The sequence below is a fragment of the Nelumbo lutea genome, chromosome 1 (assembly GCF_056320005.1).
Source record: "Nelumbo lutea isolate HS-2025 chromosome 1, American lotus-T2T, whole genome shotgun sequence".
NCBI lineage: Eukaryota > Viridiplantae > Streptophyta > Magnoliopsida > Proteales > Nelumbonaceae > Nelumbo > Nelumbo lutea.
Genome location: NC_142684.1, coordinates 1952908 through 1973331, shown reverse-complemented (window position 1 = coordinate 1973331; position 20424 = coordinate 1952908). Strand labels below are relative to the sequence as shown.

At 34.4% G+C, this 20424-nt stretch overlaps 2 protein-coding genes across 5 annotated transcripts in view; one reads left to right on the top strand and one right to left on the bottom strand.

Moving 5' to 3' along the window:
* FHY1 (Haloacid dehalogenase-like hydrolase (HAD) superfamily protein) overlaps positions 1-1706 on the top strand; it is a 38369-nt gene extending 36663 nt beyond the window's left edge. For all 4 annotated transcript variants that reach the window (XM_088966537.1, XM_088966538.1, XM_088966536.1 and 1 more), the window contains 2 exons: positions 1149-1236; positions 1415-1706. In XM_088966537.1, the coding sequence (XP_088822663.1) occupies positions 1149-1236; positions 1415-1568 (242 nt within the window). In that variant the 3' untranslated portion in view covers positions 1569-1706. The remainder of the gene's footprint in view (positions 1-1148; positions 1237-1414) is intronic.
* An 8234-nt stretch (positions 1707-9940) lies between these two features.
* LOC148873183 (serine carboxypeptidase 1-like) lies at positions 9941-18080 on the bottom strand. The gene is made up of 14 exons (XM_088979040.1): positions 17134-18080; positions 16889-17034; positions 16288-16364; positions 15977-16099; positions 15537-15639; positions 15403-15440; positions 15218-15319; positions 15004-15084; positions 14665-14907; positions 13402-13467; positions 13184-13302; positions 11464-11577; positions 11174-11219; positions 9941-10388 (listed from the first exon to the last, which is right to left on the bottom strand). Exons 1-14 carry the CDS (start codon positions 17274-17276, stop codon positions 10305-10307), a joined length of 1485 nt encoding a protein of 494 aa, XP_088835166.1. The 5' UTR covers positions 17277-18080; the 3' UTR covers positions 9941-10304.
* Between the last annotated feature and the right edge of the window lie 2344 nt (positions 18081-20424).

Below are 20424 nucleotides of genomic sequence, written 5' to 3'. Positions count from 1 at the left end.
ACGTTCCCCAACCTCCTTTACAATGCCATATGACATCTTCCAAACAGACCTTCAATTGCCAAACTCCACCCATCCATAGTACCATTTGTAGGGTGGTTGGACCAGATTTGGCATCCCATCTTATTGGGTTAGGCTCAGATTTTGAACCCAACCTAAAAGCATCCCTATCTATGACTGAAACTTCACATAATAAATGAAATATATCTAGACAAATCAGATGATAAGGCTGAATACTATAGATATCTAAACTCCACCCACCCATAGTACCATTTGTGGGGTTGGTTGGACCAGATTTGGCATCCATCTTATTTATCTAGGTTGGGTTAGGCTCAGATTGGAGCAGCTTGGGCTTTTTTTGTTTTTTGTTCTTGTTTTTTTTTTTGTTTTTTTTTTTTTTGTGGGTGGGTGGGATGAGACGAACCCATGTTGAACCCAACCTGATGACATCCCTATCTTTGACTATGAAAACTTTACATATAAATGGAATATATCTAGACAAATCAGATGATAAGGCTGAATACTATGGATATCTTGTAAAATAAACAAACGACCCTTACTTCCAATAAATACAAAAAGACACGAGATTTAAAACTTTCATTTTGACATTTTTGCTCTTGTGTTATGCATTCTCTCATTTTCCAGTTGAAGTTCAAGAAAATGTACTTACCATGCAGCTTATGATGCTAAGCACTTCCTGTTTTTAACAAGTTCCAGTGTGGATTAATCATCAATATTTGGTAATATGGGAATTCCATTATAAGAATGACATTCCCTCCCTCCCCCATTTTCTATCTATATAATCACAATACTACATCAATGACATATATTTTTTCTTCCCTACCTTTGAATTGATATTCACTCAACATAAATATTTAGATTATATGTAAGCTGAGAGCATAAAATCGACCTTTGAAGCTCATCAGGAAACTTATCAACAATGCTGCCCTCTTTCGTGAGAACCTTAACTTTCAAATATTATTTATTTATTTATTCCTTTTGATTCAACGCATAATCTGTTGGTAGACCTAAACAAATTAACAGGTGGTCTTCTGAATGCAAATTTTAGTTTTTGGAATAGGAAATCTGCCATATAGATTATCTATAGGTTGTTCCTATGTATAGGATAAGCTATCTTCTTTTTATTACAGGGAAACGGAAGCCTGCAGTTGATTCTTACTTGGAAGTACTGAGGCGTCTCAAAGTAGAGCCATCAAACTGTATTTTCATTGATGACAGGTCTTCTAAATTACATCATTAAAAAACCATAGATTACTTTTTATTTGGGGGGTTGGGGGTTTGGAAGCAGGTCGGTGTCACTGTTTAACGACCAAAAAGTGGTTGCTCCTTTCTAGAATATAGTTGTCTCAGACAGGATCAAGGATTATCTAATTTATTCTGGGGTGATCATTGCCAGAATGCCAAATGTTGAGGCAGCAATGAATGCTGGGATTGTTGGTCTACATTTCAAGGATGCAGCTTCACTTGAACAAGATCTCTCTTCACTGGGAATTGAGACCAGTTTATCAACAGATGACTACAAAGATGAGGATCTTCCCAACCTCACATGAAATTTTGTCTTAATTTGTCCGTCACCACATGATCTGTAAAGCTATCTATCCCAAAATTTTGATTTTGATATATTCTTCATGCTTGAGTGATTATAATTCTTGGTTAAACACTTAATATATAATGTATTTTACATCTCAGCTCTTGGGTTAGAATACTAGAGCAAGAAACACACACACAGAGATTTAGAGAAGAGAGAGAAGGTGGCTGGAGAGAGAGAGAGAGAGAGGAAGGAAAGAAGAAGAAGAAGAAGAAGAAGAGGGGTATGTGGCGGCAATAGTGACTAGCAATGGCGATGGAGATGGCAACAATGATTTTGTTCACCATCACCGGTGTTGCAACTAGAGGTCAAGTGGGTCATGCCGTACCAACATGCAGGCCTAAGTGGATCCTACATGCCTTGCCTAGAACCCCAGAAGGTCGGTACTAGCATGGCTCACAGCACGAGCCTAGGTGGGCCCATGTACGGCAAGGTTGTGCCACATGCCTGGTCTGGGTTGAGCTATAGACTGAGCCATGGGCCTAGGCCGAACCCGGGCTAGGTCTTTTTTTGTTTTTTGTTATTTTTATTTTTTTTCATTTTTTGTAAAGTCTAAAAAAGACACAAATTTTGGGAAAATAAAAAATTAACAAAAAAAACACTTAACAAAATACAAAGTAAACAACAAATTGTAAAAAAATCAGAAATTTTATTTCATTTTAATTTAATGAATACAAAGTAAAAATAAATAAATTGAAAAAATACAACAGAATATTGGATTTGGGATAAAAGACAAAATAATAATGAAATTGAAAATGAAAATTTACAATGGTATTGAAAAAAATATAAATAAGTAATAACTATTAAATAAAATTGAAAACAAAATTTACAATAGTTTTTAAAAATGCAAATACAATTATTGAGTATACAAAAAAATATTGACTTTAGTATTTTCTTCAACCCACCTCTATCTTCTTGACCTTGATCTACATCATCTGCTTTTGGGGAACATTAGGTGAAGTATCATGTCCTTGATCTTGTAGTATATCCTCAATATCCAACCATTTCTTCAAGCATATACATATCTCCTAACTTTCATCATCCATGCAACTTCTCTGTTGTCTAGTGCTAAGTAACTATATTAAAACAAGACTCCGATGGAACTATAGACACCAAAGGGGTTATTAAATCATGTGCCATGACAATAAGAATTAAATAAGTTATTTTTTTTTTCCATGTTCACTCCATTAGGCTAAAATATCAAAATTATTTAATTCCTTTGAATTGAGGGAAATTGTTAAATTAGTAAAATTAGCTTATAAATAAAAATTAAGTTCAACAAATGAACTTGATGATGGAGTGATAACTCATTTTTGCCTTCTTATTTGCACATGTACAAGTTCTCCTATGCCTTAATAATGAGATTCATATAAATTGTACATTTCAAATAAGAAATTATTAATTTCATCTTTTTTTATTCCAATTTTAGTTTTTATATTTTCACTAGGATTTAAATTAAACATCTAAACTATCTTTTGAATACCAATATTTTTTAAATTTAACTTTCGTTACATCAATTATATTTTAAAATTTTAAATTACTTTTATATTTTGAAAACTAATCATAAATAAATGATTAAGTAAAATACAAGAAGTTGGGAAATAAGCATCCAAAAATTGATTAGTTGTATCATAAAAAATTCTAAAAAAAATCTTTTGTACAAACTGCAATTTCCCAATCATCAACGATTATAAAAGTATGGGGCATTTTCTCATTATATAAATTAGTAAGAATAACTTTATATAAAATACAACTCTCTAACATAAAATAGGCGAAATTCTACCTATGTTGAACATCTAATACAAAATTTCTATATTTTAGACCATATTTTTTACATAAATATTTAAATTCTTGTTTTCTTGTATTGGAATTTTTAATATACATAATACAATTTTTTATTTTAAAAATATAATGAAAAATAATATTTAAAGCATGTTGAATATATAAATTCAAGATGTGACATGGACATCTATCATTTAAATATAGCTTTAGATGAGATTTTAAAATATTTATTGTTGAATCATTATTACTAGTATTATTTATTTCATAAATTGGTAAAGTATTTTATAACTTAATTTTTTTTTTTTTTTTTTTTTGTAAAAGGCAATGTTCATCAATAAAATGTCCTGTAACAGAAATATAGTTTATATTATATTTGGAAAGTCAAATATCAGATGTAAGTATAATTTTAGAATTAAGAGTTGACAAAATAGAAATTAATTTTTATTTATATGACTAAAAAAAATTAAAACATTTGCTCTAATTATATTTACCTTTGTGATGCGATGCGGTGCCATCTTTTCTCTAACCTCACCTCTTGCCCGGCAATTCTTTCCTCATCACTAACAAAGGAGATAACCTCCACCCTTTTGTACCCTTCACCCCTCGTCACAATTCTAACATCTTTCATGGCCATGGTTTTTAAAACCGATTCGGCGACCGAACCGGTCAGGGGTCCCCATTCTGACCAAAAAATAAAAAAAATTGAAATGCGGTCAAAACTGTTCAAACAGTTTGAACAGTTAACCAGTCAATTCAGTGGTTTTCTGACCAAAATCAATGGTTTTGGGGAAAAATGGAATCAGTCCTGATTTTTCCGGTCCAACCGTTCGGTCTGATCCAGTTTTGAAAACCATGTTCATGGCTTCTCCAACGCTAGCCTCCGCACCAACAACACTTTCAATCACGTTTGCAGGTACTATAGCTAAGGCCTCCTCAATAACACGTGCATTGATCGTCTTTGTGGTGGGCATTTTCATTGTCGTGGGGCTGCTTTGTATTTCCTTTATCAATAACAACAAACTTTATTGAAACTATGAAACTTTTATTACAAGAGAGGGATGCTTTGTATGCTATGAGACTTCTTACTCGGGTTTCCTTTTCCTCTACGTTGGGGGCTACTTTCTCCCCTAGGTTTAGCTTCAAAAGCTGCTTGAGGAGGCCCTCTTCTTCTTTTGTGTTGGGGCCTACTACTCCATCCCCCATATTTAGCCTCCCAAGTCTCCTTTTCCCACAACTCAATCATCTTCTTCACAAGGTGCTCTATGCCCACCTGCTCCAAATAAGTCATGAGCCCATGAATGGGAGAATTGAGGGAACAATAACAAGAAGTCAACAACAAACGATGAAGAGTTGCTTTCTGACATTGTTCTTGGATGATTGTAAAACCAAGAAATGACAATGGTGAAGAAGGGTGAACAATTTAATAGCTTTTCCCAATCTTAACTCCCCCCCTCCCACCAGTAGTAATAAGGGGTTTTCAGTTTTTCTAAATTACAGAACAGACCCTTTACTTCACATGATTATGCTAACAACCATTTAATGCTCATGCAATCAACGAATCGTCACAATAGCCCTTAATCAAGCACTTAATCATTTCAAATGCATTAAGGACTGCGACTGCTACTTCAACGCTTCGCATCAAAATATTCGTTGCCCTCTCATAGGCAAGGGGGTTTCTCAGTTCTCAGTACAAAGTACAAACCAAATACAACTTATAGTTTCTCTCATAAACGCAACACTCCCTTTGCTTACTAACAGAAATACTTCTATTAATAAGTAGTGGGTTGTATTGGGATAGATAAACTACAAAATAATCAAATTCATTTTTTCCTAGCGAAATGTTAGACAATTCTTATAATAAAATCACTTCCATTTTAACATTATAAGAATCGGAATGAAGGTCATGCAAATACATCACTACAGATGAGTGAATTCTAGCTGAATCGAGTTGAATATTTGGCTATTGGAACTAGGTTCACAGAAATACTGTTAGACTTGGGCTTGAGGTCAAACTCGAGCTCAATTCAAGCTAGAGACTTGAGTTTGAGCTCAGCTTAGTTTAAAAGCTTGCAAATTCGAGGTCAGCTCGGCTCAAGCTCAACTATAAATCAAAATTTTTCTAAAAAATAAAAATCTTATATATAAAAATATATATTTTTTATTTTACATATAAAAAATTAAGAATTATAAAATTATTTATTATTATACATAAAAAATAAAATTATTAGTATATATAATAAAATTATTTATTTATTATACTATACTTGATTAAATTCGTAAACCTCGCAAGTAGAATTTCACCCGAACTCGAACGAACTCATCTCAATTAACAAATAAGCATGTATATCATACTCAAATTCAAACTCAAAACTCAGTTTAAATCAAGAAACCCATCTTGTGGTCGTAGCCGCATCACAACATAAGACCCAAATTCACTCCAATGCAATTTCGTCTAGTAGCAACTCACTTCCTGTCCTTCGATGTGAAGTGGCATCTTATCATCACATTGCAAGCACGCTAGCCTTGACTTAAGAGCCTCGTCACTACAATCTGACCTCATGATTTGTCCGCCACATTGCAACTCCTCTACATTTACATTCATAGGGCAGTACCTACACACAAATCCCGACACCTCCCCATTGATGATACATGGGGACAATCTATTCGGCTTGCCTATTTTAGGTCTAACAAACAGAATGGCAAACTTTTATGCTTGGAAAATTTTTCCTCTTTTACACACCTTGAATTTATAAATAGGAGCTGGAGGCCAGTTTTCAAAACCAGATTGGGTTGGACGATCGATTAGGTGATCGGTTCTATTTCACTCCAAAACTATTATTTTGCTAAAAATGGTTGATTTGGTCAATAAACTGTTGATTCAGGCATTTGAATCGTTTAAATCATCAAATAAATAAGTTATCCTTTCGATTCAAATGATCGGACCGTTCGACCCAAAAACCAGGCCCCTGACCAATTCGTTGTCCAATTCAATTTTAAAAACCTTATTCAAGGCCCTCCTCACCTTAGTCTTCGATTCGAGAACTCTTGTGAAAGTTCTACCAGACTGAAACCCTAACCTCCCCAAGCCTACAACTAACTACTCCCATTCCTCCAAGAGCCATGCATCTACGTCTTTCAAGTAGACCATTCTTCTGTTGCCTACCTACAGATAGTATCCATATATCCTTCCTAATGCGATCATGGTAATAGCCGCTGCAACATGTCTTTGTCGGATGTAATGGCCACCAATAGATCATTCTTAGTTTTATTTTTTGTAGGCATTTGATTGGATTCATGCCCAAGAAGAGAACGAAAACAACAAAAATTATTCATGCCCAAGAAAAGAAAGGAGTTGAAATGGGACCTCCTCAGTCCTCCCATTGAGGATCTGCAATTAATATTAACAGAGATTTCGATCCTAATCGTAGCAAAGCGAGCCATATGAGCTTCCCAGTTTCCGAGCCATCTTGGTAATTGATGAAAGCATTAATTCAGATAATTTAAGGGAATCCAAAACATAATCGTTAGGAGAGTATCAGGGACACCTTTACCAAAAACATGATTTCTATCAAAACCAAATTCTTGCACGGTTATCATCTCTGAGTCCACGGTACACAGTGAAAATCTTCAATCGTGGCCTACACAAAGCTGGATTCCTTCGCTAGGAGCGAAGAAAAGCGTCAAACTAAGTCATCATCAGCCCTTTGAAGCAAAAGGAGGAGGAAGACATGATTCCCGGTGGGGACAAAAAGAAATGAAAACTTGCACTAAGCCAAGAGAGACTACTACATATGGCATGCTCATCCTAACGTTTACAAAAAGAAGCAAATTAATAGTCTTGATTGGATTTTCATTGTATATTAGAATGACTGATGCTCAGAATTCTTAGCCCCACACCATACAGGAAGAAGAATTCTGACCAAGGATTGATGCCAAACTCATGGGTAGGATGCAATTTATAAGGGGGCTATTAATAGACTATGGGAGGCTGTAATTTCAAAATTCTGCATTGGTCTGCAGTGCACTCCCTATTACTTATTGTGCATTGGGCTACTAGTAGACTATTTGAATGATGAGTTTGAGCCAAAAACAATCCTTAAAATATAAGATTTTTAGCTCCACAAAATCACTTTGAGAATGAATTTTGAGCCAAGAAAAGTAAAACAACTGTGGTTGTTTTTACATATTTGAATTTATAAATGATTCTTAAAAGCACAAAAAATCACCCAGCTTGCTTTTTTAGAAGCACGCCAGAACTATGTGGTTTTAGGGGTCTGTTTTTTTCCTTTTAATTGGTGGTTGTATAGATGTTTTTGTTAGACAATGTGTATATTCTCGGCTCTAATTCATGTATTATATATATTTTGTTATGAATAAAAGAACATTGATCTTATATTTCATTGCATTGTTTTGCTAAATTTCTCCTTACCTCATTTTAGTATTATGTACGAGACTACATAATTGTCTATCTTTGATAAGGTTGGGGTGTATATCTTGATAAGGTTGTCATTCTCACACTGCCCAAGGTAATGGAACAATGGATCATAATTGCTTAGGATATGACTTAAGTGTGATAATTAGTGTTTACTAGAAACATTGAACTAGACCAAATCTAATGTGTTCTTAGACTTTGTGGCAAGTGGAATAAATGAGAATTGATTTTAATCCTTAGACTTAATATTGATATTAGATTAAGTATCAAACTTGTCTATCTTTGATATACTAATTAGTAAAATCCTTTTGAGGTCAATTACTTGGGTATGTTGGAGTATTCAAGGATGTTATATCAATTGACTATCAATATGATAGGATATGTTACTATGTTCCTCTTTGGATTCTTAAATCTTCCAACAGTAGGATTATCTGAATCCTCGATAAAGAATCTATTACCATTGGAAGTTGGAAATCATATCATAACGACAAAGAAGGAAAAAGTCTTTCCCCCAATATGGTGTCAAGTTGTCAAGTGTTATTCGCAAAGAGAATAATTGCAAGTAATAAATCAAGTTGTATTGACTTGATTATCCTATAATGGGCTATACTTAATGGACCTAATCACTTAAGCATATAATATGTATGGTCAAATTATCCTATTAGGCTAATTAAAAGATTGAGTGATCACGGCCCCACTAGATTATGTAAACTATGTGATATGTTGGTTCTTTCATTAAATTGTGGGTTCCATACCATACATATTAGGACCTCCCAATTGAAAAATGTTTTTTTTTTTCCATAATTTATAAGGTGCTAATGGTCATTTAAAACCTCACATAAAAATCCTAGTCAAACTATCAAATAGATAGTCTAATGTTATTAGGATTTGACTGAGATGTATAGTTAGAAAGGTTCTAGTATTTGGACTCGATTAGAAGAGCAAGATTCTCTCCAACTCTTCATTGTTGAATTTAACCTAACCTTGTGAGACTAATCTTGCTAGGGTTTTTAACCCCATTCAACAAGATCTATTAGCCAATATATCTATCATTATTCCAGACTTATTTTGGGTGGAAATCATCACCCAAATTCGTGACAAAGGTCAAACCTTGTTGTTAAAAATTTTGGAGAATTTTCTAAGACTACACAATCATAGTTGAAAGATCAAAACTTAAGTATAAACACCACTTCGATTTTTGCATTTGTGGACATCATAATCAGGCACTACACTCATTCACCCACTATATTTCAATATTTCTTGAAATGGGGTACAAAACTCATCTAGGCTAAGAGGGTGCACCTTTTAGATCTCCATTTTTTTGAAGCTTTTTTAGACCTCAAATTGGAACCTTTGTATATTGGAATTACTTCCAAACTGACACCTATGATAAATTATATATCACATTGTATGTTTTTAATAAATTATACTATAAAGACATCTCCACATGCTAGAAATTTAGTTTAATTTGGCAATACATGTCTTAAGTAATGGTACTGAGCTTCAAATTAAACCATAAACACGTGATATAATTGAGCATATTACATGGGATATCCGTATCCAAAATTTTCGGAAATGGAGAGTCGTATACCTGTATTCCTTTTCCATGTTTGTGTAATAATTATGTTTATTTGTATCTGGGCTTTATAGTCTGATACCAATCTACTGAGTTGAAAGCTCCTACTCTTGTGAAGGAGCACTTTTCTGAATCTTAACAAAAACATGCCTAATTATAATTTCCAGCCAACTAACTTGACACCAAAATGATAAAGCAATTTGTATAAAAAAGATAATGAAGGAAGACTAAAAGAAAAGGAGAATAAAGATAACAAGTTCACTTAATGTTTCAACGATTTTGGTTTTAGTTCAATTTTTAAATTTTAATATTATCTTTCTTCATCAGGCTTTCAATATATGTCAATATTTTATTTAGAATCCTTGTATTTAATTAGTTCTAAATGAGAAATTAAGTGAAGAGAGAATAGAAGATGATTTTCCCACATTTTCAAGCATAGTATTTGACCAAAATGTGGCTTAAGTAATAACAAGGTACTACAATGCAAGCAATACATGTGTGCACATAAACTCCAAACTTACAAATTACACATGAAATCCACTGATTATCATAAAATAATGGTTTTATTGCCATATCCTTGTTAATAAAGTTCTAGGGGCCAGTACTAGTGTAATGGTAAAATCTTAGGTTGACAAACATGAGAGCACTGGTTCAAGTATGAGAATGGTCACTTTGTGCAAAAATAAAATGCCAAAGATTGGGACTTGTTCAGTCTAACCCTCCCAAGACCCCAGATAGCTGGGACCAACATTGGGTAATAGCCTTATTAATGAAGTTCTCTTAAGACATCACAGAAAATGGAAATAGAAGTGGAAAGCTAGGGACTAGTGCACTGCCCCCCCCCCCCCCCCCAAAAAAAAAAAAAAAAAAAAAAAAAATCAAAAATGAATTTTTTTTCACAGTTTCTTTCATATTGTTTCTCCTTCCAACCAACGGCTATAAAAGGCTAATGCTTCTTGTGGCTTGTACTCAGGGACAGTATGTCCAGATCCCTGCACCAATAGAAAGGAATTTAATCACAACATTGGACGATAAAGGCTCAAAATTGGACAAGAGACTGAATTACTTTAGCATTTCTAAATAATGATATATTTATTCATTTCTTTATTGTGAACATGCAGAAATCTACTTTTCAGTTCTTTAAAATGTTCGGTCAGTGGTATTGCTTATAAATATGCCAATAATTCCAAAATATTTCCTTATTTTCAGTAGAAATTTGTGAAGGAGTCATTGTTTGGTGCAATGATAAAATTTTGGGCTAACAAGCATGAGAACATGGGTTTTAGTTAAAGAGTGGCCACTTAGTGGATAGCAGGTATCAATATTGTAAACTTATCTGAGAGTGATCCCTTAAATCTTTGGCCATTAACCCCTACTAAGACCCCAGATAGCAGGGACCAATATTGGATAATAATCCTTTATCTGCCGAATTTGTAACCTAATCTGAAAACGGGAAGTCCACAGTTCTCTCCAAATTTCCACATAAAGTACATTGACCCCAACTCTAAAAGAGAAGATAATACCTATATCTAGTAATATCAATCAGAAAAAAAGATATCCATATTCAATGAAGACACTAAATGCTAGAATTTAATTCTTCTATGCTTAAGGAGAATCATATAAGGGGCCTATGCTTGATGTAATGGCAAAACCTCAATGCTAGAAATGCCAGAGGATAGGCCTGTCTTCAGTGATTGCTGGGACAAGCACTGAGAAATGGCCTTTTTTATGGAGAATCAATATAAGATAATGAATCAGGCAGTTTGCATGTACAGACCTTTATTGTGAGAAATGTAAGGTTTTTATCATAGCCTTGGATATACCTGCAAAAGATCAAATATTCTAATTGTTAGAGAACCTAATCATATGAATTATCATAGGCAATTAGCATAATTTCTTATGAGCATACATTGATTTGGTGATCAAATTTAAACTACAAGCACAATTTGACAGTTTTGATATGATACAAAGTGGTTTAATATGAAAGCTATTGTGCACCATTTTCATCTTTCATAATTAAAGAATGAACAACTCAATTTTTTATAAAGAGGAAGTGATAAAACATACCCAGCAACTTGTTCATTAAAAGTCCAAGGTCGCCATTCATCCACAATCTCATATCCTAGTGATTTGGTCCATGCTTCTGTCCCAGTGAATGGAATACACATATCATGGTCACCACTGCCAATTGCACAAACAGAGACGATCTCAATTTGATATATTAGCACAGAAGAATACAAGCCAAAATAAAAGGCACTACACACATGAAAAAAGGCTTTTATCATCATGCTCTCAATAACAATAGGACAAGTATGGGATTCTTGATAATAAACACTTCCAAAGGTGCACTGCAATGAAGCATAACAATCACATAAGCAGTAAAGCATGCCCAAAGGTCCCAAACCAGAGGAAAGGTTCAAATAGAATAATATAAAAACTCTGATGCTAGGTGCATATCTAAAATAGCAATCACAAAAAGGTATTGGCGTGGAGTACATTCTCTAGAAAATTTTCTCTCAGCATGTTTCAGAACTAAAATGAATTAAATAAGGTAACTTGATCTATACTTGAAGATTAGTGTTGGCAAGTGTTTACATAATAAAAATAGATAAACTAGTCCTCTGAAATCAACAAGGATGGGGTATTTATAAGCAGAAGCACATGAACATGTCCAGTACAATTTTAAATATTTAATCTCACCATCTCACCAAGGAACATTAACTGAAAGATCAAACTTCTGTATTGAAGCCTTTATCTCCACAAATAGAAGACACATTATTCTCTTCCCTTGTGGTCAAGTGGTCAAGTACTTCTCTAATAAAAGAAAAATTAATCCTCTGAAATCAACAAGGATAGAATATGTATAACTAGAAGCACATTAACATGTAAGTATAATTTTAAATATATAATCTCTCCAAGAAGAATTAACTGTGAGATCAAAATTCTGTATTGAAGCCTTTGCCTCAACAAATAGAAGACAAACTCTTCTCTTCCCCTATATTCAAATCTTCAAGTACTTGTCTAAAAGTATGAGTCACTTTATGTCAATTCTTTGGAGCCGTTGGTCTGTCTTTTTTCATTTTCTCAGTGTTTTTGACAGTTGTTCTGTTCATATTTATTGGATTTCTAAACATCTAGACCCATATACCAGTTAAATTAATATAGGCTCTGCTCACCATTTAACATAAGGAGGTTCATTCATGGTATTTTAACCCAATTTACAGTAGTAGTGGTATAGCTAAGAAAAGTTAATAGTATGTGCCTTGTGTGTAACTCCATATAGGATTTATCTTCCTGTTATCAGGCTTTATTTTTTATCATCACATTTAAAATATAACAAAAAATTCAATTGATTTTGATGATGAACAATGAAGGAATTATCATAAATAGCAACTGTCTATGTAAACATGCAATATGGATCCTTCTTCCCAAAATATGGTGTGGCATCTGGCATGGATGCTGTTTAATTCATCATTAACTAGTAATATGCTAATTCAATTAACTAAACTAAGCTTTGTCCCAACTATATGGACATGAATCCTGTTCCACCATTCCACTCTGTTCAATAGGATGAAAATAGTTATATATTCTAATTGGTTCATTCTTCAGCTGTGCTATCATCTAAATCACTTAGGATAAGTAAATTGGCTTTCATGGGTATGACCATAGCAGTATAACAATTCAAAGATGGAACACCTTGTCGATGGTGAAAGAGAAACTGACATTGTGTACAGAATTAAACAAATTGGCATCAGGAATTCTGCTATGGATCTTCTTTACAAGATACCTGAATATAAGAGACCAATATCCCCCAGCAGTGAGGCTTTTATGATACTTGATCATGCTTCCAGCATCATGAAAATATTCAATCTTCCCTGTACATAATTCCCATGTGACCACTGATACCTGAAATAAACAGAAAATCACTAGATATAATAACTGCTTTCAAAATTGATGTGTAGATGATGAAACGGAGACGAATTACTATTTAATATTTAACTCTACCTCTTCAGCATGAATTGCTTTTCTGACTTCTTCATTGTTTAACCATGAAGTTGCTACTTCATCGTCCTACATTTTAACAATTCTTGATGAAAATTTATAATGTTAAGAAAATATAGAGAGAGAATAAACAAATTCAAGAACCATTTATTCATAATCCAGTTGACTAAAAACAAATTCATCATAGATTTCAAGAATGTAATATGGAGCTAGGGTTATTTTGTTAATCGGCAATCCCTATTATCAATAAATGGGGCATTTCTAAGTTGGGTTAATAGCCAAGTCTTTTCACATATACACTTGCATGCCTAGTTGGAAAGGTGTCGAGAAAACACTTGAAACCCAATTCTGGAACAAGGAAATGAAAATTTAAGTGGTTAATATACTTAAATCTGTCTAGTCCAGCTTAATTTTCACTAATACTAACTGCAACCCAGAAATTATGTTTATGCCATCACAAATAATCTAAAGCAGCCAATAAAATGAAGTGGTTTCATGGAAACAAAACAAACACCAGTAAGCAACTACTCATGGAAGACCAAAGGTTCACAACTCTAATCCAATAAATGGATGAGTCTAGGCCTTGCAAATATATATAGAAGAAAAAAGATGCCAATGTTTCTAGTATGGTAGAAGGATAACAATAAAATGCACCTAAAGGTGTTCTAGTGTCATAAATGAAAAAGGATCTCAACTTAGAAAAGGTTTATTGTAAAAGCAATTGGTAGTACATAATATGGATGCTTGATATATGAGACTAAGATTTGAAGCATTAAATAATGACATGGGGAAGATTCCTGGAGATAGAATAAGAGCATCTATATCAAGTTTTCTCCAACAACAAAAAATACAAAGAAAAGGTACACAACTCATGATTTGATTCACCATGCTAATCAGATAAAGATTGCAGAATAACCTATAAACTGTGCATGGTGTCAGTTTTTCTATTTGGTTTAGCACTTTCTGGGTTCTTAATCCTCTTTTAGGAAAATTAGACATCAAGGCTCAGTTTGGAAGGAGTACAAATACAAATTTGTAGAGTGCAGAACCTTATATTTTGTATTATTTTCTATGTATTTGCATAGTACATATTTGTATTTGTACTCCTTCCAAACTAAGCCCAAAGGAAACTCTTGTTTACTTTCTTTTAGAAAAAAAGATTGAACCCACTGTCTTGAGTTTGAGTTCTTTCTTGTGACATTGAAAGACTATAGAATTCCATTAATATTTTAAGCAACCAAAAGATATTAAATATAAGAAACTTACAGTGCATGGAACATTTCCACTGTCCATTAGCTGTGGCCACGTTGGAACATATCCATCTCTTATGGGAGCTCTAAGTGGCCAAGCACGGCCAAACATCCTTTTTCTCACAGCAAGAGGCTTCTCAGTCTCACCTAACTTCCGGAAGCTATATGGCAACCTGATGTTGCCAGCTGCTTCATCTGCTGCCTCTGGACTGTGGTAGCAGGGTTCAAGGATGTTATAGATATTCAGATCAGCAATAGCCTGGATATAAATCAGATATTAACAGTCTGTACCTCAATGAAAGATAAAGTTGTTTTGAGCTCATGGAAAATTTTTGACAATTTAAAAAGAAGTCACCTTATCAATTTTTTCAAGCTTTTCTTCACAGATTGCAGTGGCCGAATTCCAATAGCTTCCATTACAGGCATTTTTGGCCTCCTGCACAATTGTACCGTCAATTTGTTCATGACTCTCAGAGCAACAGTCATAGTTCTTTAGTAGGTTACATATAGTTATTATGGTGAACTAAGAAGTATATAATAAAAACTGTCATAATGATTGCTCTACCCACCTCATAAAATTCATCTGAGATAAGGCCCATCCCATGTGCAAATGGTACAAGAGCATTACCATCAAATTCATTATCACAGACCCCATTTCCCACCATGTAACCCTGTATCAAATGAATGTCATTCAAGCTGACTAAGCAATAACCAGATTTGATACTACAGATGTGTAGTAGACAAAAGGTCATACCTTGAAGTTTAGGATCGGCTTTGATCCTTTTTTTATTCCTGCAAGAGTGCTAAAGTTATGCATGAAGTTTTAATTCAAACAAATAAATAAATAAAATAGAGTGGTTCATAAAATCAGCTTAAAGAATAAGATACCTTTCACAACTTCAGAAGCAAGAGTAGGCACATACACTCCAGCATATGACTCACCAGCAATAAAAAATGGGTTTGAAAGGAACTCAGGGTATTGCTCAAACCACTATATAGAAAGTCACGGAAATATATCCATTTCAGGTATGCATTATGTTAGTAAGCAGGGCATAAGTGTTAAAATGCAATGTATAGAGCTGTCCAACATGTTCAACCCACAGATCAGAGAATACAAAGGCATGGCTATGTATAATTTTAATACCAATTTCCAAATTTGTAATAATTGTTTAATCAAAATGCATATCTTAACAGTATCTGTCTCAAATTAACCACCCTAAATAATGTTTCATCAACTATGCACTGAAAGAATTGAAGGATATGGACAGGGTCCAGCCCCCCCCCCCCCCCCAAGAGCATAAAACTTCACCATTTTGTTAGAAGAGTACCTTGAGGAGAAATGTGTGTGTATCAGATGCAGTTTTTAAGTCTCCTGTCCGGTAGTCAGTCTTATTTCTGGAGTAAGACAATCCAACTCCAGCAGGTGAATCCAAATAGATAATATTGGAAACCTGAAATGCAAACATCCATGAGGAGAGATTGGAAATTCTTTAGATTGTTCTAGTATAGAAACAACAGTTTCCTAAAACATGAACTCTTTTTTATCATCAAGATCAAACACAGATAGTTCATGAAGTCTGACACTCATATTTAATGGAGCAAACAAAATGAGGTTATTAAACAAAAATAAAATTTTAACCTTTGACCAGCTATATGGATTAAGATGCAATTTTGGAAGGCTTGTAGGTGTACTTCCTGCTTCAAAATTGAATGGGCCTGCAAAATTAGAGCAGACACTATGACAAGTTAGTCTGATCTTTTGACAGAAAACAACCTCAATTCTCCAAATAAAGGATTGGGACATAAAATGATGTGGAAAGAAAGGTCCTTGCTAACAGATAGGTCAAAACCAGCAGGGTAAACCAAAGCGGCCCAATGGTTTCTCAGTTCCAGTTTAAGGAAATCCCAGCATGTCTCAACTATGCTGAATTGCAGCACTGAATTGTACAACCCAGATGCAAAACCAACTCAAGTTTAATCATAAATGAACAGTACCGTCATGGATTCATTTTCACCATGTTATCGTCAATCTAAGAAGACTTGTAAGATTAAAAGGGATCTTCACCAATTCTCCCGAATCAGATTAACAACCCTTAAACAACTAAGAAAGCATACATTACTTGATGGACAGAGGAATGGTAAATTTGAGCATTAAGGACCTTCAGACTACAAATAAAACAAAATTCTAGTCCAGTTTCAAAAATTACTAGGAAACAAGAAAATTGTCAAAGAATGATTACCATGCTCATACACAAATCCATCGAAGCTAGAGCATCCCGGTCCACCATTAAGCCAGAGAACAACAGGGTCATTCGACGCATTCCGTTCCGAAACAACAAAATAGTAGAACAGCTTTTTACCATGACTCTCTTCTATGGTTATATACCTTCAAAACAAGAATTAGAAAAAAAAAAAAAAAACACAAATTTCACATCAACAATTTAAAACCCAAATAAAGCAAAAGAACAAATGAAATTCATCTTACCCCGAGTAGTGCTGGGAAGGAAAAGTGCCCTCAAAACCAGGAAGTTCTGTGATGAGAGCACCTTCAGGAGCTGCTCCAATGAGTTCAAATCTCAGGAATACGCAAACTAATACAAGACAGAGAAAGACTTTATCCGTGGCCATGGCCAGAGTCCAAAAGATGAAGAGACAGAGTCAACTGGACAATTGGTGGGGTTCAGGGCTGAAACAGTATATATAGATAAAAATCGATGATGGGTTCAGTGGATTGTTGCTTAAGGGTGCAAAAGGTGAGTCAAGAACACGCAATTTGATGTGAAAGAATGGAAGCACGAGGGTCCCTAAAGGACCTTTTGAGGCAATTTCTAACGAAAGAAACTTGAAGATTTACTCTGAAGTTTGAAGCAACAGGAACAGCACCATCACTGCAGATGGTTGGGTCGTAACTTAATTACTCCAATTAATTAGTAATGCGTGCAAGGTAACACAGTGCGATAAGTACCCACATGGCCATATCATGCTTGGATTAAATTGCAACAGAATGAAACAGAAGAAAGGAATGTCGAGTTGTTCTGACCTATATGAATATTACAGAGTACAGACAGACCTTTCTCTTTCTCAACATCATCCTTCCCTTCAAGGAAGGTGAGAATTTCCTGTCTTCATTGCGGAACAGACAATCACGTTTTGGATTGGGGCTGCATCTCTCATCCATTGACCACCCGTGGCTCGTGGCCACATGCCTGGATGATGAGTACTCGGGTCATAGACTCAGAGGACCACCATTGTATTGAGCTTGAGTGACAGAATGAGTCCTTCAGCTAAGAGATGCCATTTGTGATTTGTCTGAAGATCAGTAATTCAGTATCTTATCGTGAATTCGTGATTCGTGGAGCCTTTTAAGCCTTAAGACACGTTCAGGACTTTTTGATGCAATTTATGATAAAAGGCGTACATGTTTTTTCATTCATTTGGACCAAAACCCACAATTTTAATGTTAAAAAGTATGTATGGTTCAAAATATCATATACCCACCAACTGCCACTCCGGACCTGCTACTCAGAGACATTTCCTACATTTCTGTCCACAGAACACCATCATCATTTATTGGGAACATCTCCCGTGTTACGGCAAGGGAGATATTGTTTTGTCGGTAGCAGATCTGAGCCCAGGTGGTCTAGTTGATACCTTTGTTGTTGGAAGATTCTTGAGCGAAAGGATCAGGTCTCTGTTTATGGTCCATAACTCAGTATTGTCACTAAAGAAATCTATCAATTTTAAAACAAAAAAAAAATCCATTTCCTGATCCTCGTATTAATAAATATAAAACAAACCATATCACAATTCCGAGTGGTCATCTTTCTACATCAACAAACTCAAGAATTCGGAAGGATTTAATGTATTGGAAGGAAATTAAATACACATGGATTTAGAATTTGGTTAACCTTATGTGTAATACCTAAGACCAAGGTTTCAACAAGGAGTAAAACAAAACCTCATTTTCCACCTAAGTGAGGAATTTATAATTTTCCTGTTCATCATTCAATAATATACCGATAAAGAAAGAAATGAAATCACCCATTCAAGTAAACTGGGCACTACAATCAGATATACTCCAAAGACTAGCAAATAAAACAGCCCCCCTGCAAAAGAGGCAGTAAAAAAAGAAATGACACAGATTGATTCACATTCCGCACCACATAACACATAATACTAGTTTTTATATACAATTCCAAATCTAAACAAACTTGTCTCTAGTTCCTACAAAATCTCTACATAACCTCCAAAGAAAAAGTTTAAAACTAGGGTGAATTTTAAGCTTCAAAACACAATGGATAATATTCAAGAAGAGAGAGGCATCCGGTCTAAGAAACGTATGCCCACTTGAGTTCCAATAAGAAACTTCGCTTTCTTCTTCTTCTGTTTTTCTTCCTTTTTTTTTTTTTTTTCTTTTGAAGCACTAAGACAAAATCCATTCATCAAAAGGCACTTCACATCTCATTCAAAAGTAATGTTTTAAAAAATGACCCGAAACCTGAATCATCCGGTTCTAATGAACGGCCCATTCTAACAAAAAATAATTAAAAATAAAAAATAACTAAAACCGCTGAGTGGGTCAAACAAGTGGATGGTTCAATCACTTGGGTCAATGAATCATTGACCAATTCAACAGTTTTTTACTAAAGACCAAATTTAGGATAAAATGGAACCAGTTGCCTGATGGTTCCCAGACTAAACAGTCCTACCATCTAAGTCGGCAGCGGTTCAAAAGCATTGTTCAAAAGCAAAGATCCAATGCAGTTAGACACATCAGACCAGATCATAGAGGGATCCCTTCGAACTCGGGTTCAGTCATCGCAAAATGGTGCCCACACTGTTCTCACAGCCATTGTCCTCACACTGTCCTCATCAATTTCTAATTGAGTTTCAAGTAAAAGTTGAGAGAACCTGCAGTTTTTGTTGTCTCTCCAGTCTCCATATTAGCCTATCATTATCTTCCTCCAAAACTATAGATTGAGTTCATTTTCTTCTGGTTTGCCCACTTCAGGAAGTCCTCCACAACATATTCTACATTGACATCTCAAGCTTCAGACATCCTTCGATCAAACTTAGTTCTTTCATTTTTTTTCATCTTTTCTTGTCTTGTTTGCTAGGTTTATGGTAACAAATAGAAATTATTATTTCTAGGTAATGATTCAAAAGATTTCAACATTAATGAAAATATTAATTTCTTACAAAAAACGTCATATGTTTCTATTTAGAATTATTATTTCTTTGATAATGTTTTTATTTAAAACATGGTTTTGAAAATCAGATCAGACCGGATGGTCAGACCAATTGACCCAAGAACCGGTCAGGCAACCGGTTTTGTTTCACCCTAAAACTGTTTCTAAGCTAAAAAAACGTTGACTTGTTCAATGACCCACTGACCAAAGTTGTCAGACCATCGACCTGTTGACTCAAACAATAGTTTTTGGCTATTTTATTTTAATTCTTTTTTAAATCAGAATGGATTATCCACTCAAACCAGAGGATCAGACTATTTAACCCAAAAACTGGTGGCTAAAACGGTTCCATGTCCAGTCCGATTTTTAAATTACGATTGCGTTTTGTATTTGGCCCATTGAGGCTTGGGTGAATTGCTATTTGATAAGATGGGCCTGGGCTTATTTATTTGGCTATTTCCTATTTGTATTTTAGCTGGCTGTTGTTTTGTTTGGCCCGTGGATTTTGTATTCTTTTCTTTTTAATTAATAAATTTTTTATTTTATAAAATGGAAAATACCTGTAATATTATCAAAATAATACTCAA